This window comes from Phocoena sinus, chromosome 5 (genome assembly GCF_008692025.1).
Source record: "Phocoena sinus isolate mPhoSin1 chromosome 5, mPhoSin1.pri, whole genome shotgun sequence".
In the NCBI taxonomy this organism is placed as follows: domain Eukaryota; kingdom Metazoa; phylum Chordata; class Mammalia; order Artiodactyla; family Phocoenidae; genus Phocoena; species Phocoena sinus.
In genome coordinates this window covers 131,489,623-131,503,993 of record NC_045767.1, presented here as the reverse complement: position 1 = coordinate 131,503,993, position 14,371 = coordinate 131,489,623, and the positions used below count along the sequence as shown (strand labels likewise).

The 14,371-nt window shown below is 39.9% G+C and overlaps 1 protein-coding gene across 1 annotated transcript in view; it reads right to left on the bottom strand.

Annotated features, from left to right (window-relative positions):
- The window catches only part of FAM13A (family with sequence similarity 13 member A), a 346,933-nt gene that overhangs the window by 303,716 nt on the left and 28,846 nt on the right, over positions 1-14,371 (bottom strand). Inside the window, exon 3 of the mRNA XM_032632953.1 lies at positions 8,310-8,519. Coding sequence (XP_032488844.1) covers positions 8,310-8,519 — 210 coding nt within the window. The remainder of the gene's footprint in view (positions 1-8,309; positions 8,520-14,371) is intronic.

Here is a 14,371-nt window from a genome sequence, read left to right as displayed (position 1 = left end):
ATGTGCCCTGCATTGTGGAATACCTGAATAGACAGGGAGTGATCCCAAATTGAAGAGGGGGAATTTAGGAGCGAGATCTGTGATTTTTTTCCCTTTTCCTCTTTTTGTGAATGTGTGCATGTATGCTTCTGTGTGAGATCTTGTCTGTATACTCTTGCTTCCACCATTTGTCCTAGGGCTCTATCCGTCCATGGTTTTTTTTAAAAAAAAAAAAAATTTTTTTTCTTTTTTAATAATTAATTTTAATTGTAATAACTTTATTGAACTTTACCTTCGTTCTTTCTTTCTTTCTTTCCTTCCCTCCTTTAGACAGCGAATCACCCCAGGTTGAGGGGGTGGTCTCTGGGAGCAGGATTTATGATTTTTCCCCCTTTGCCTCTCTTTGTGAACGTGTATGTGTATGCTTCTGTGTAAGATTTTCTCTGTATAGCTTTGCTTCCAACATTTGTCCTAGGGCTCTATCCGTCCATGGTTTTTTTTAAAAAAAAAATTTTTTTTTTCTTAATAATTAATTTTAATTGTAATAACTTTATTGTACTTTACCTTCGTTCTTTCTTTCTTTCCTTCCTTCCTTCCCTCCTTTAGACAGCGAATCACCCCAGGTTGAGGAGGTGGTCTCTGGGAGCAGGATTTATGATTTTTCCCCCTTTGCCTCTCTTTGTGAACATGTATGTGTATGCTTCTGTGTAAGATTTTCTCTGTATAGCTTTGTTTCCAACATTTGTCCTAGGGTTCTATCTGTTCTTTTTTTTTTTTTTTTTCTTTCTTTCTAAATATTTTTTAGTACAATAGCTATATTATACTTTATTTTATTTTTACTGTATCTTCTTTCTTTCTGTCTTTTTTCCTTCTTTCCCTCCTTCCTTCCTCCCTTCCTCCCTCCCTCCTTTCTTTCCTTCTTTGCTTCTTTCTTCCTTCCTTCCTTTCCTCCTTTCCTCCTTTCCTTCTTTCTTTCCTCAAACTTCTACTAATTCTCTCTACATTTTCTCCTTCTTTCCCTTCTACCTTCCTTCCTTCCTCCCTCCCTCCCTCCTTTCTTTCCTTCTTTGCTTCTTTCTTCCTTCCTTCCTTTCCTCCTTTCCTTCTCTCTTTCCTCAAACTTCTACTAATTCTCTCTACATTTTCTCCTTCTTTCCCTCCTTCTTTCCTTCCTTCCTCCCTCCCTCCCTCCCTCCCTTCTTTCCTTCTTTCTTCCTTCCTTCCTTTGCTCCTTTCCCTCTTTCTTTCCTCATACTTCTACTAATTCTCTCTACATTTTCTCCTTCTTTCCCTCCTTCCTTCCTTCCTTCCTCCCTCCCTCCCTCCTTTCTTTCCTTCTTTGCTTCTTTCTTCCTTCCTTCCTTTCCTCATACTTCTAATAATTCTCTCTACTTTTCCTCCCTTTTATTCTGAGCCGTGTGGATGAAAGGCTCTTGGTGCTCCAGCCCAGGAGGCAGGGCTCTGCCTCTGAGGTAGGAGAGCCAACTTCAGGACACTGATCAACAAGAGACCTCCCAGCTCCACATAATATTAAACGGTGGAAATCTCCCAGAGACCTCCATCTTAACACCAGCACCCAGCTTCACTCAACGACCAGCAAGCCACAGTGCTGGACAACCTATGCCAAACAACTAGCAAAACAGGAACACAAACCCACCCATTAGCAGAGAGGCTGCCTAAAATCATAACAAGGCCACAGACACCCCAAAACACACCACCAGACGTGAACCTGCCCACTAGAGAGACAAGATCCAGCCTCATCCAGCACAACACAGGCACTAGTCCCCTCCACCAGGAAGCCTACACAACCCGCTGAAACAACCTTAGCCACTGGAGACAGACATCAAAAACAACGGGAACTACGAACGTGCAGCCTGCAAAAAGGAGACCCCAAACACAGTAAGATAAGCAAAATGAGAAGACAGAAAAACACACAGCAGATGAAGGAGCAAGATAAAAACCCACCAGACCTAACAAATGAAGAGGAAATAGGCAATCTACCTGAAAAAGAATTCAGAATAATGATAGTAAGGATGATCCGAAATCTTGGAAGTAGAATGGACAAAATGCAAGAAACAGTTAACAAGGACCTACAAGAACTAAAGATGAAACAAGCAACGATGAACAATGCAATAAATGAAATTAAAAGTACTCTAGATAGGATCAATAGCAGAATAACTGAGGCAGAAGAACGGATAAGTGACCTGGAAGATAAAGCAGTGGAAATAACTACTGCAGAGCAGAATAAAGAAAAAAGAATGAAAAGAACTGAGGACAGTCTCAGAGAGCTCTGGGACAACATTAAACGCACCAACATTCGAATTATAGGGGTTCCAGAAGAAGAAGAAAAAAAGAAAGGGACTGAGAAAATATTTGAAGAGATTATAGTTGAAAACTTCCCTAATATGGGAAAGGAAATAGTTAATCAAGTCCAGGAAGCACAGAGAGTCCCATACAGGATAAATACAAGGAGAAATACGCCAAGACACATATTAATCAAACTATCAAAAATTAAATACAAAGAAAGCATATTAAAAGCAGCAAGGGAAAAACAACAAATAACACACAAGGGAATCCCCATAAGGTTAACAGCTGATCTCTCAGCAGAAACCCTACAAGCCAGAAGGGAGTGGCAGGACATACTGAAAGTGATGAAGGAGAAAAACCTGCAACCAAGACTACTCTACCCAGCAAGGATCTCATTCAGATTTGATGGAGAAATTAAAACCTTTACAGACAAGCAAAAGCTGAGAGAGTTCAGCACCACCAAACCAGCTTTACAACAAATGCTAAAGGAACTTCTCTAGATAAGAAATGCAAAAGAAGGAAACGACCTATAATAACGAACCCAAAACAATATAGAAAATGGGAATAGGAACATACATATCGATAATTACCTTAAATGTAAATGGACTAAATGCTCCCACCAAAAGACACAGATTGGCTGAATGGATACAAAAACAAGACCCTTATATATGCTGTCTACAAGAGACCCACTTCAGAACTAGAGACACATACAGACTGAAAGTAAGGGGATGGAAAAAGATATTCCATGCAAATGGAAACCAAAAGAAAGCTGGAGTAGCAATTCTCATATCAGACAAAATAGACTTTAAAATAAGGACTATTAAAAGGAATAAAGAAGGACACTACATAATGATCAAGGGATCGATCCAAGAAGAAGATATAACAATTGTAAATATTTATGCACCCAACATAGGAGCACCTCAATACGTAAGGCAAATACTAACAGCCATAAAAGGGGAAATTGACAGTAACACATTCATAGTAGGGGACTTTAACACCCCACTTTCACCCATGGACAGATCATCCAAAATGAAAATAAATAAGGAAACACAAGCTTTAAATGATACATTAAACAAGATGGACTTAATTGATATTTATAGGACACTCCATCCAAAAACAACAGAATACACATTTTTCTCAAGTGCTCATGGAACATTCTCCAGGATAGATCATATCTTGGGTCACAAATCAAGCCTTGGTAAATTTAAGAAAATTGAAATTGTATCAAGTATCTTTTCTGACCACAACGCCATGAGACTAGATATCAATTACAGGAAAAGATCTGTAAAATATACAAACACATGGAGGCTAAACAATACACTACTTAATAATGAAGTGATCACTGAAGAAATCAAAGAGGAAAAAAAAAAATACCTAGAAACAAATGACAATGGAGACACAACGACCCAAAACCTATGGGATGCAGCAAAAGCAGTTCTAAGGGGGAAGTTTATAGCAATACAAGCCCACCTTAAGAAGCAGGAAACATCTCGAATAAACAACCTAACCTTGCACCTCAAGCAATTAGAGAAAGAAGAACAAAAAAGCCCCAAAGCTAGCAGAAGGAAAGAAATCATAAAAATCAGATCAGAAATAAATGAAAAAGAAATGAAGGAAACGATAGCAAAGATCAATAAAACTAAAAGCTGGTTCTTTGAGAAGATAAACAAAATAGATAAACCACTAGCCAGACTCATCAAGAAAAAAAGGGAGAAGACTCAAATCAATAGAATTAGAAATGAAAAAGGAGAAATAACAACTGACACTGCAGAAATAAAAAAAATCATGAGAGATTACTACAAGCAACTCTATGCCAATAAAATGGACAATCTGGAAGAAATGGACAAATTCTTAGAAATGCACAACCTGCCAAGACTGAATCAGGAAGAAATAGAAAATATGAACAGACCAATCACAAGCACTGAAATTGAAACTGTGATTAAAAATCTTCCAACAAACAAAAGCCCAGGACCAGATGGCTTCACAGGTGAATTCTATCAAACGTTTAGAGAAGAGCTAACACCTATCCTTCTCAAACTCTTCCAAAATATAGCAGAGGGAGGAACACTCCCAAATTCCTTCTACGAGGCCACCATCACCTTGATACCAAAACCAGACAAGGATGTCACAAAGAAAGAAAACTACAGGCCAATATCACTGATGAACATAGATGCAAAAATCCTCAACAAAATACTAGCAAACAGAATCCAACAGCACATTAAAAGGATCATACACCATGATCAAGTGGGGTTTATTCCAGGAATGCAAGGATTCTTCAATACACGCAAATCTATCAATGTGATAAACCATATTAACAAATTGAAGGAGAAAAACCATATGATCATCTCAATAGATGCAGAGAAAGCTTTTGACAAAATTCAACACCCATTTATGATAAAAACCCTCCAGAAAGTAGGCATAGAGGGAACTTTCCTCAACATAATAAAGGCCATATATGACAAGCCCACAGCAAACATCATCCTCAATGGTGAAAAACTGAAAGCATTTCCACTAAGATCAGGAACAAGACAAGGTTGCCCACTCTCACCACTCTTATTCAACATAGTTTTGGAAGTTTTAGCCACAGCAATCAGAGAAGAAAAGGAAATAAAAGGAATCCACATTGGAAAAGAAGAAGTAAAGCTGTCACTGTTTGCAGATGACATGATACTATACATAGAGAATCCTAAAGATGCTACCAGAAAACTACTAGAGCTAATCAATGAATTTGGTAAAGTAGCAGGATACAAAATTAATGCACAGAAATCTCTGGCATTCCTATATACTAATGATGAAAAATCTGAAAGTGAAATCAAGAAAACACTCCCATTTACCATTGCAACAAAAAGAATAAAATATCTAGGAATAAACCTACCTAAGGATACGAAAGACTTGTATGCAGAAAATTATAAGACACTGATGAAAGAAATTAAAGATGATACAAATAGATGGAGAGATATACCATGTTCTTGGATGGGAAGAATCAACATTGTGAAAATGACTCTACTACCTAAAGCAATCTACAGATTCAATGCAATCCCTATCAAACTACCATTGGCATTTTTCACAGAACTAGAACAAAAAATTTCGCAATTTGTATGGAAACACAAAAGACCCCGAATAGCCAAAGCAATCTTGAGAACGAAAAAAGGAGCTGGAGGAATCAGGCTCCCTGACTTCAGACTATACTACAAAGCAACAGTAATCAAGACAGTATGGTACTGGCACAAAAACAGAAAGATAGATCAGTGGAACAGGATAGAAAGCCCAGAGATAAACCCACGCACATATGGACACCTTATCTTTGATAAAGGAGGCAGGAATGTACAGTGGAGGAAGGACAGCCTCTTCAATAAATGGTGCTGGGAAAACTGGACAGGTACGTGTAAAAGTATGAGATTAGATCACTCCCTAACACCATACACAAAAATAAGCTCAAAATGGATGTAAGGCCAGAAACTATCAAACTCTTAGAGGAAAACATAGGAAGAACACTCTATGACATAAATCACAGCAAGATCCTTTCTGACCCACCTCCTAGAGTAATGGAAATAAAAACAAAAATAAACAAATGGGACCTAATGAAACTTCAAAGCTTTTGCACAGCAAAGGAAACCATAATCAAGACCAAAAGACAACCCTCAGAATGGGAGAAAACATTTGCAAATGAAGCAACTGACAAAGGATTAATCTCCAAAATTTACAAGCAGCTCATGCAGCTCAATAACAAAAAAACAAACAACCCCATCCAAAAATGGGCAGAAGACCTAAACAGACATTTCTCCAAAGAAGATATACAGAATGCCAACAAACACATGAAAGAATGCTCAACATCATTAATCATTAGAGAAATGCAAATCAAAACTACAATGAGATATCATCTCACACCAGTCAGAATGGCCATCATCAAAAAATCTAGAAACAATAAATGCTGGAGAGGGTGTGGAGAAAAGGGGACACTCTTGCACTGCTGGTGGGAATGTGAATTGGTTCAGCCACTATGGAGAACAGTATGGAGGTTCCTTAAAAAACTACAAATAGAATTACCATATGACCCAGCAATCCCACTACTGGGCATATACCCTGAGAAAACCAAAATTCAAAAAGAGTCATGTACCAAAATGTTCATTGCAGCTCTATTTACAATAGCCCGGAGATGGAAAGAACCTAAGCGCCCATCATCGGACGAATGGATAAAGAAGATGTGGCACATATACACAATGGAATATTACTCAGCCTTAAAGCGAAATGAAATTGAGATATTTGTAATGAGATGGATAGACCTAGAGTCTGTCATACAGAGCGAAGTAAGTCAGAAAGACAAAGACAAATACCGTATGCTAACACATATATATGGAATTTAAGGGGAAAAAATGTCATGAAGAACCTAGGGATAAGACAGGAATAGAGGCGCAGACCTACTGGAGAACGGACTTGAGGGTATGGGGAGGGGGAGGGGTGAGTTTTGACAGGGCGAGAGAGAGTCATGGACATATACACACTAACAAACGTAGTAAGGTAGATAGCTGGGGGGAAGCAGCCGCAAGGCACAGGGATATTAGCTTGGGGCTTTGGGACAGCCTGGAGGGTTGGGAGGGGGAGAGTGGGAGGGAGGGAGACGCAAGAGGGAAGACACATGGGAGCACATGTATATGTATAGCTGATTCACTCTGTTATAAAGCAGAAACTAACACACCATTGTAAAGCAATTATACCCCAATAAAGATGTTAAAAAAAAAAAAAAAAAAAAAAAAAAAAAGAACACAAATAACATAGGTTGGTGAGGATGTGGAGAAAAGGGAACCCTTGTACAACGTTGGGGGAATGTAAATTAGTGCAGCCACTATGGAAAACAGTATGGAGGGTTCCCAAAAAAGTAAAAATAGAACTACCATATGATTCAGCAATTCCACTCCTGGGTATATATCCAAAGAAAATGAAAACACTAATTTGAAAAGATATATGCACCCCAATGCTCATAGTGGCATTATTTACAATAGCCAAAATATGGAAGCAAACTAAGTATCCATCAATAGATGAATGGATTAGAAGATGTGGTATATATATTTAATATATACACATATACAATGGAATAGTACTCAGCCATGAAATAAGAATGAAATTTTGCCTTGACAGCAACATGGATGGACCTAGAGGGTATTATGCTTAGTGAAATAAGTCAGACAGAGAAAGACAAACACTGTCTTATCACTTAAATGTGAAATCTAAAATAATAAAACAAATGAATACGCATAACAAAACAGAAACGGACTCACAGATATAGAGAACATACTAGTGGTTACCAGTAAGGAAAAGGAAGAGGGAAGGGGCAAGACAGGTTGGGGTAGAGGATTAAGAGGTACAAACTACTATTTATCAAATAAATAAGCTACAAGGATATATTGTACAGCACAGGGAATATAGCCAATATTTTATGATAACTTTAAATGGAGTATAACATATAAACATTTTGAATCACTATGCTGTACACCTGAAACTAATATAATATTGCAAATGAACTAGACTGCAGTGAAAGAAAGATGCTTAAGAACATTTAAAAAATCAATTTTAACCTCAGTTATGGAAAACAACTACTGTTTTAGGACTCAGTCTTGCTTATAAGAAAAGGAAAGCCCACCAGTGACTTTTCGGTCTCAAAGGTCACTAACCAAACACAATTTAATTAATTAATATTTCCTACATAGAATTTAATGTCAATACTTCCATGGCAGTCACTAACTAGTCAGAAAAGAATTTCTTTGGTCCCAAAGCATCAGGGCTTTTCAATGCCAATAGTCTTAGAAATTACATTTAATATAATGGTATTTCATCATCAGTTTAGCATTATTTGAGGGTAGAAGATGAAGATCTAGAGTGAAATAGCAAGATGATGGTTATGGAGAGACCACAAATATTTAAAATCCTATTTTAACATTTAGAATTTAAATATTTAATATTTAAAACCTTAGTGTTAGCTGAAAAATAAAATTGCTTTAATTCCGAGAAGGATTCAGTGTACTGACCCTGAAAGAGCTGAATGAACCGAGGCTGCAGTGCCGAGGTGATCACGCCCTCCGGCAGCTCCCTCAGGAAGAGCTTTAACAGGCTGGCCGCCGCGCAGACGTCGCCGTCCCTCCCCAGCTCCACAGGCACCCCACTCTCAAACTTCCATCGAAGCTGTTCCACCACCCTGACGTTGCCATTCACCCGAAAAAGGCCTTCCTGGGTGAGTCCTGGAACAGCAAAGTACATGCACAGAAAATAACAGAGGTCTCTCACAAACAGGTACAAACTCTAACGAACAGCGACGTAAATAAATATCAGTATAGAATTTTCTGAATAATTATCAAGCACTGGAAGATTTTCACGTCCTATAAAAATGTTTTCTTAGAATAATACATCTTCCCATCTATTACACACCAACTACAAAGATCGTAAGTGGTTATAAAAGCTGACGTCTAAAACTAAGGTTAGGACACATACAAACACAGAACACGTACTTCTCTATAAAGAAATTTCATTCATATAATTTTCTACAGTGTATAACAGAAACTTACCCTGGGCTCCGAAAGCAGCTTAGCATTTTGAGAACAACTATTTAAGAAAAAACTAACATGTACGCAAAACATTTTAACTATATGTGATTACCTTTGTAATAATTTGATAAAGAACTATTACTTCTTTAGTAATTAATAAATTCAAATTATAAGACTCAGAGACTGTAAGGTAGCGGCAGACGAGATCCTTGCCTTTAGCCAATTGATTTGTGATTATTAGCGTTGGCTGGGGTCAGCAGAGAAGGCTTCACGGAGGAGCCATGGCTCCACTGCATAACCTTTGGCTAAAGCACAGGCATGACTGGGGGACTGAGGCTGACGTACCGCGAAGCTAATGAAATTTAAGCTTCAGGGCCTCTCAGTTATTGGCGCCCTTTCCAACGCTCTGTCCCTAATTCTATACTCTTAATTTTGTGTTCTTTTTCTTAAAGAGGGCCCCAGAAGGACTAACCATCAGACCCACAAAAACTTGATCTACCCCTGACAAAGAGAAACAAATGTATGAACTGAGAAGCAGAGAGAGGAGAGTGTAAAGAAAGGCAGGCAGATGAAAATATGGGGTGTTTAGGTCAAAGAGTGATAGGGTACTAAAATGGAAGAAATGCTAAGTAGAGGGTCATGAATGTCAAGGGAAAGAGTGAAGACTTTATCATTATTTATCACTGGGGCATTAAATGTGTGTGAGTTGGGGGCGGGCAGGGGAGAGACACAACATAATCGTGGTTTAAGGAAGACCTAGTTAGCAAAGAAGCAGAGAATGGAGAAGGCAGAGAGCTTGCCTTAGGGGGACTACAGTCAACTGTAAGACAGATTATGGTGGGAAGGAAGTGAAAAGGAGAGAATGAAGATGATTTGGTAACTTAGTACAAAAAGAAAATAGGGAAGACGAAAGGTTGAAACATAACTTTAAGGTTTGAAAACTAGAAATCCAGGAGAAAGCATGGTAAAGGATAAGGTGAACTGAGGGCGAAGGGTGGCAGCTGCTTTAAGGTAGAGGATGATGATTTCCAGCTCAGTGTGCTGGATTCAGAGACAGAGCACCATGAAAGCAGTGAGTCAGACCATGGAGGGATGTTCAAGGTGTAAGACACATTCTAAGAAAAGAGTGACCTGGGCTTCCCTGGTGGCGCAGTGGTTGAGAGTCCGCCTGCCAATGCAAGGGACGCGGGTTCGTGCCCCGGTCTGGGAAGATCCCACATGCTGCGGAGAGGCTGGGCCCGTTAGCCACGGCCGCTGGCCGCTGAGCCTGCCCGTCCGGAGGCTGTGCTCCGCAGTGAGAGAGGCCACAACAGTAAGAGGCCTGCGTATCGCAAAAAAAAACCCAAAAAACAAAAAGAAAACTGACATGAATTTTAGCTCCAATTTTGACAAAAATCTGTGAAACCAGCGATGCTATTAAAAATATTTAACAACCAGTATGGCCACAGCACCATGTAATCAGAGAAGACACCAGTCAGTTTGTGTGCTAGGCAGCTTCTCAATTGGCCCCAATGATACCCACCTCTTGGTAACCATATCATGTATAGTCCTCTCCCCGCTTGAGTGCGGTCTGGACCTAGTGACTTGCTTCTCACCAAGAGAACATGATTAGGTTCCAAACTCACTTCTGAGATCGGGTTATAAAAGACTGTGATGCCTACTTCGCTTCCTTGTGCGCGCTCTCTCTCTCTGGCTCTTCTTGCTTTGCTCACTGGGATGAATCAGCTACTATTTTGTGAGCTCCCTTATAAAAAGGTCCACGTGGCAAGGAACTGAGGGCGGTTTCTGGACAACAGCCAATGAGTAACCGAGACCCTCAGGTGAACAGCCCGCAAGGATCTGAATCCTGCCAACAAGCACATGCATGAGCTTGGAAGTGAACCTTTCCCCAGTCACGTCCTGGTATGACTGCAGCCTTCAAGAGTCCCTAAAGACAAAAGACATAACTAAGCCGTGCTCAGATTTCTGAACCACAGAAACTGTGAGACAATAAACACTGCTTTAATCTACTATGTTTTGGGGTCATCCGTTTTGTAGCAAGAGCTAACTATGCCGTTCCCTTTAACACTGCAGAATATCGGTTACTATCAAGAGTCTTCACCTCAGTCATTTTTAAAGCTTTCAAGTTCTGTTTCCTCTACTCTACAAAGCTTCATCTCTAACTTCAGAGACATATACCGGCATCAAGCAGACAGCGCCCAATAAAAGAGAATCCCATTCCTGGTCAAGGCCCAGATCCTGAAGATACAGAATTTTACGACATAGTCCTGTATCTTACCCAGCTCCAGAGCCTGTTTTTGGACCAGCAGATGCCCCTGGATCTGATTTCACAGTGTTTTTCTAGCTTTGACCTGAGGTTTCCTCTTCCAACAAGGTTTTTTGACCTTTTCCTCAAATAAGTATACTTCCAGTTATTTGAAAAGAGCTACCCATCTCCAAGAACTGGCTTTGGTCTTGAAGTTCCTAATCCCCCCAGACCTTACTAGAGGAAAGAGAAGCTATAAATGGAAGTCATTAAAGTCAGTGCTTCTCGACCATTTTTTCCGCCCTCGTGGCCATTTACTTGCACAACTCTCTTCCCTCAGGAACATCTCTCACCCAAAGAACTCTTAGGGGCTTCCCTGGTGGCGCAGTGGTGGAGAGTCCGCCTGCCGATGCAGGGGACACGGGTTCATGCCCCAGTTCGGGAAGATCCCACATGCCACGGAGCGGCTGGGCCCGTGAGCCATGGCCGCTGAGCCTGCGCATCCGGAGCCTGTGCTCCGCAACGGGAGAGGCCACAACAGCGAGAGGCCCGCGTACCGTGAAAAAAAAAAAAAAAAGAACTCTTAGGATACTTAGTGATTTTTCAATCTGGAGAAGTTTACTTCTGGACATGGCTATATTACACCAAAAAGAATCCACATAGCTTTAAAAGTCCCTTGCGAACTTATAATATATACAATACCCATGTGAGCTTTACCAGATTATATAATCTCTAATCTTTCCTACTCTAAATTCTTAGGAAATGATTATAACAGAAACGTTAGAGGGAGGAGACGTTTAGAAAGCTTTATGGAGTTACTGCCATACATTTAAGATTCTGTCATATTTGATTTCATGAGATATGGGTTAATCATCACGAAACAGCAACTTATAAATGGTTTAGTAATACCAAAAAATAATATATAACACTGACAACTACTTTCTTGTACAACTGAAATATTTATTTCAAAGTCTGATGAGCACATCTATGAATGTATGAATACATCAACAGAAATGAAATATGCCAGAGGTCAGAATTTGTCTTATTGGCACACTGGCCCTGACAGTCATGTGACAATATGTAAGCATATTCTGACATCTAGTGGTAAGTGGAGAAACCTACACTATTTAAATATCCCACAGCATCTTAATTGTAAAGTAGAAGGAATCCAGTAACACTGTCATCAAGATTAGTTATTTTAAAATAGTACAAAGATGATACGCCTCAGGCTTCCCTGGTGGCGCAGTGCTTGAGAGTCCGCCTGCTGACGCAGGGGACACGGGTTCATGCCCCGGTCCGGGAGGATCCCACATGCCACGGAGCGGCTGGGCCCGTGAGCCATGGCTGCTGAGCCTGCACGTCTGGAGCCTGTGCTCCGCAACGGGAGAGGCCACAACAGTGAGAGGCCCGCGTACCGCAAGAAACAAAAAAAAAAAAAAGATGATATGCCTCGTAACTTATAAGATTTTCCCTTGAATGTTGAAAATGTGTATTTTTTCTTTTTTTTCTTTAAAGAAAAAAGGCCAAAGTCTATTGAACAGGCCTTAATATAGGCCTTTATAAATGCTTTCTGTCCTAAAATTCCTTTATAATAATAAAAGGTTTCCCTCATGTCGAGTTGTTATATATCTACATTTACATTAAACAACAAAGTATGACCACAATATCTACCTATGGTTAATTATACACCCAATCACCTCATATCCCATACCTGACAGAGTGCCTACTGTATCACAGGTCCACAACAAATATCTAACTTAAACAGTTAAATAAAACTAATTGAAGTATCTTGCTCTCAAACTTACACAGGCTCTTTGGTTTATTAACATGATATCAATAGTTTCAAATACAGAAAGGGGCTTCTGGTTGTCCATGGAGTAATTAACTATATAGCCTTTCAAAATACAGGGCAGGTGCCCTACCCTAGTTTGCCCCATCAAGATTCTGATTCAGGGGCTTCCCTGGTGGCAAAGTGGTTAAGAATCCGCCTGCCAGTGCAGCAGACACGGGTTTGAGCCCTGCTCCGGGAAGATTCCCACATGCCGTGGAGGAACTAAGCCCGTGCACCACAACTACTGAGCCTGTGCTCTAGAGCCTACGAGCCACAACTACTGAGCCCATGCGCTACAATACAACTACGGAGCCCACATGCCTAGAGCCCGTGCTCCGCAACGAGAAGCCACCGCAGTGAGAAGCCTGCGCACCGCAACGAAGAGTAGCCCCTACTCGCCTCAACTAGAGAAAGCCCACACACAACAACAAAGACCCAACGCAGCCAAAAATAAATAAATAAATAAAATTTCAAAAAACGTCCTGATTCAGTAGATCTGAGGTACTGCCAATTGCATGGGTATTCTGAAAAGATTCCGCTAGTGACCATTTCACTTCCCTGGTTAAGAATGACTGACTGAGCCCACTAAGACATTTAGTTTTGCATAATCTGAACACACCCTATTAAAGTACACCTAAGGGTATGCCAAGGAGAGGCAGAAGAAAAGCAATCCCTAATTCAAATTTTGTCCAGATTTTCATACATTGATGGTGTGACTATAAAAAACGGGTTTACTTTAACTTCTGGGGTTGATTGTAAATGCACATTATCTTTTGACCCAGCAGTCCACTTCGAAAGGTTAGTCTACGGACACACAGTGCTTGATACATGTTAAAGGTCAGTCACTGAATCATTGTTTGTAGACATCAAAAGACTGGAAACAATTCAATGCTGATCAGGATGTAACTGTTTAAAGCAGTGACACATACAAACATAAAGTGGAATAGCGTGCAGGGGAAAAAAAGAATTAAATGAGGAAAGCTCTTTATGTAAAATGGAACAGTCTCCAATACTGTAGAGTGATTTGTTTTGGCCGTGCTGTGCAGCTTAGTTACCCAACCAGGGATCGAATCCATGCCCCCTAAAAAGTAGAATTGCAGAGTCTTAACCCCTGGACCGCCAGGGAAGTCCCGAGTGTCTTTTTTGTTTTGTTTTTTTTTTTTAAGAGGATTCATAAACGGTGTACACTGTGTGCTACGTTAAAAGAGGGAAAAAATACACATATCTGCTTATATATTCAAATATCTTTGTAAGAACATAGCAAAAACTAGTATAGTAATATTGTTTCTGGGAGGGGAAATGAATGGTCAGGGGACAGGGTTTGGAGGGAGAGACTTTTCACTATATACCCTTCTGAACTTTGAACCACATAAACATATTAATATGCAATACTTTTAAAAAGGTTAAAAGTGAAAATGATTTTACATAAGAGTAACCTCAAAAGGCTATTATTAACTCATTGCTGCATAAAAG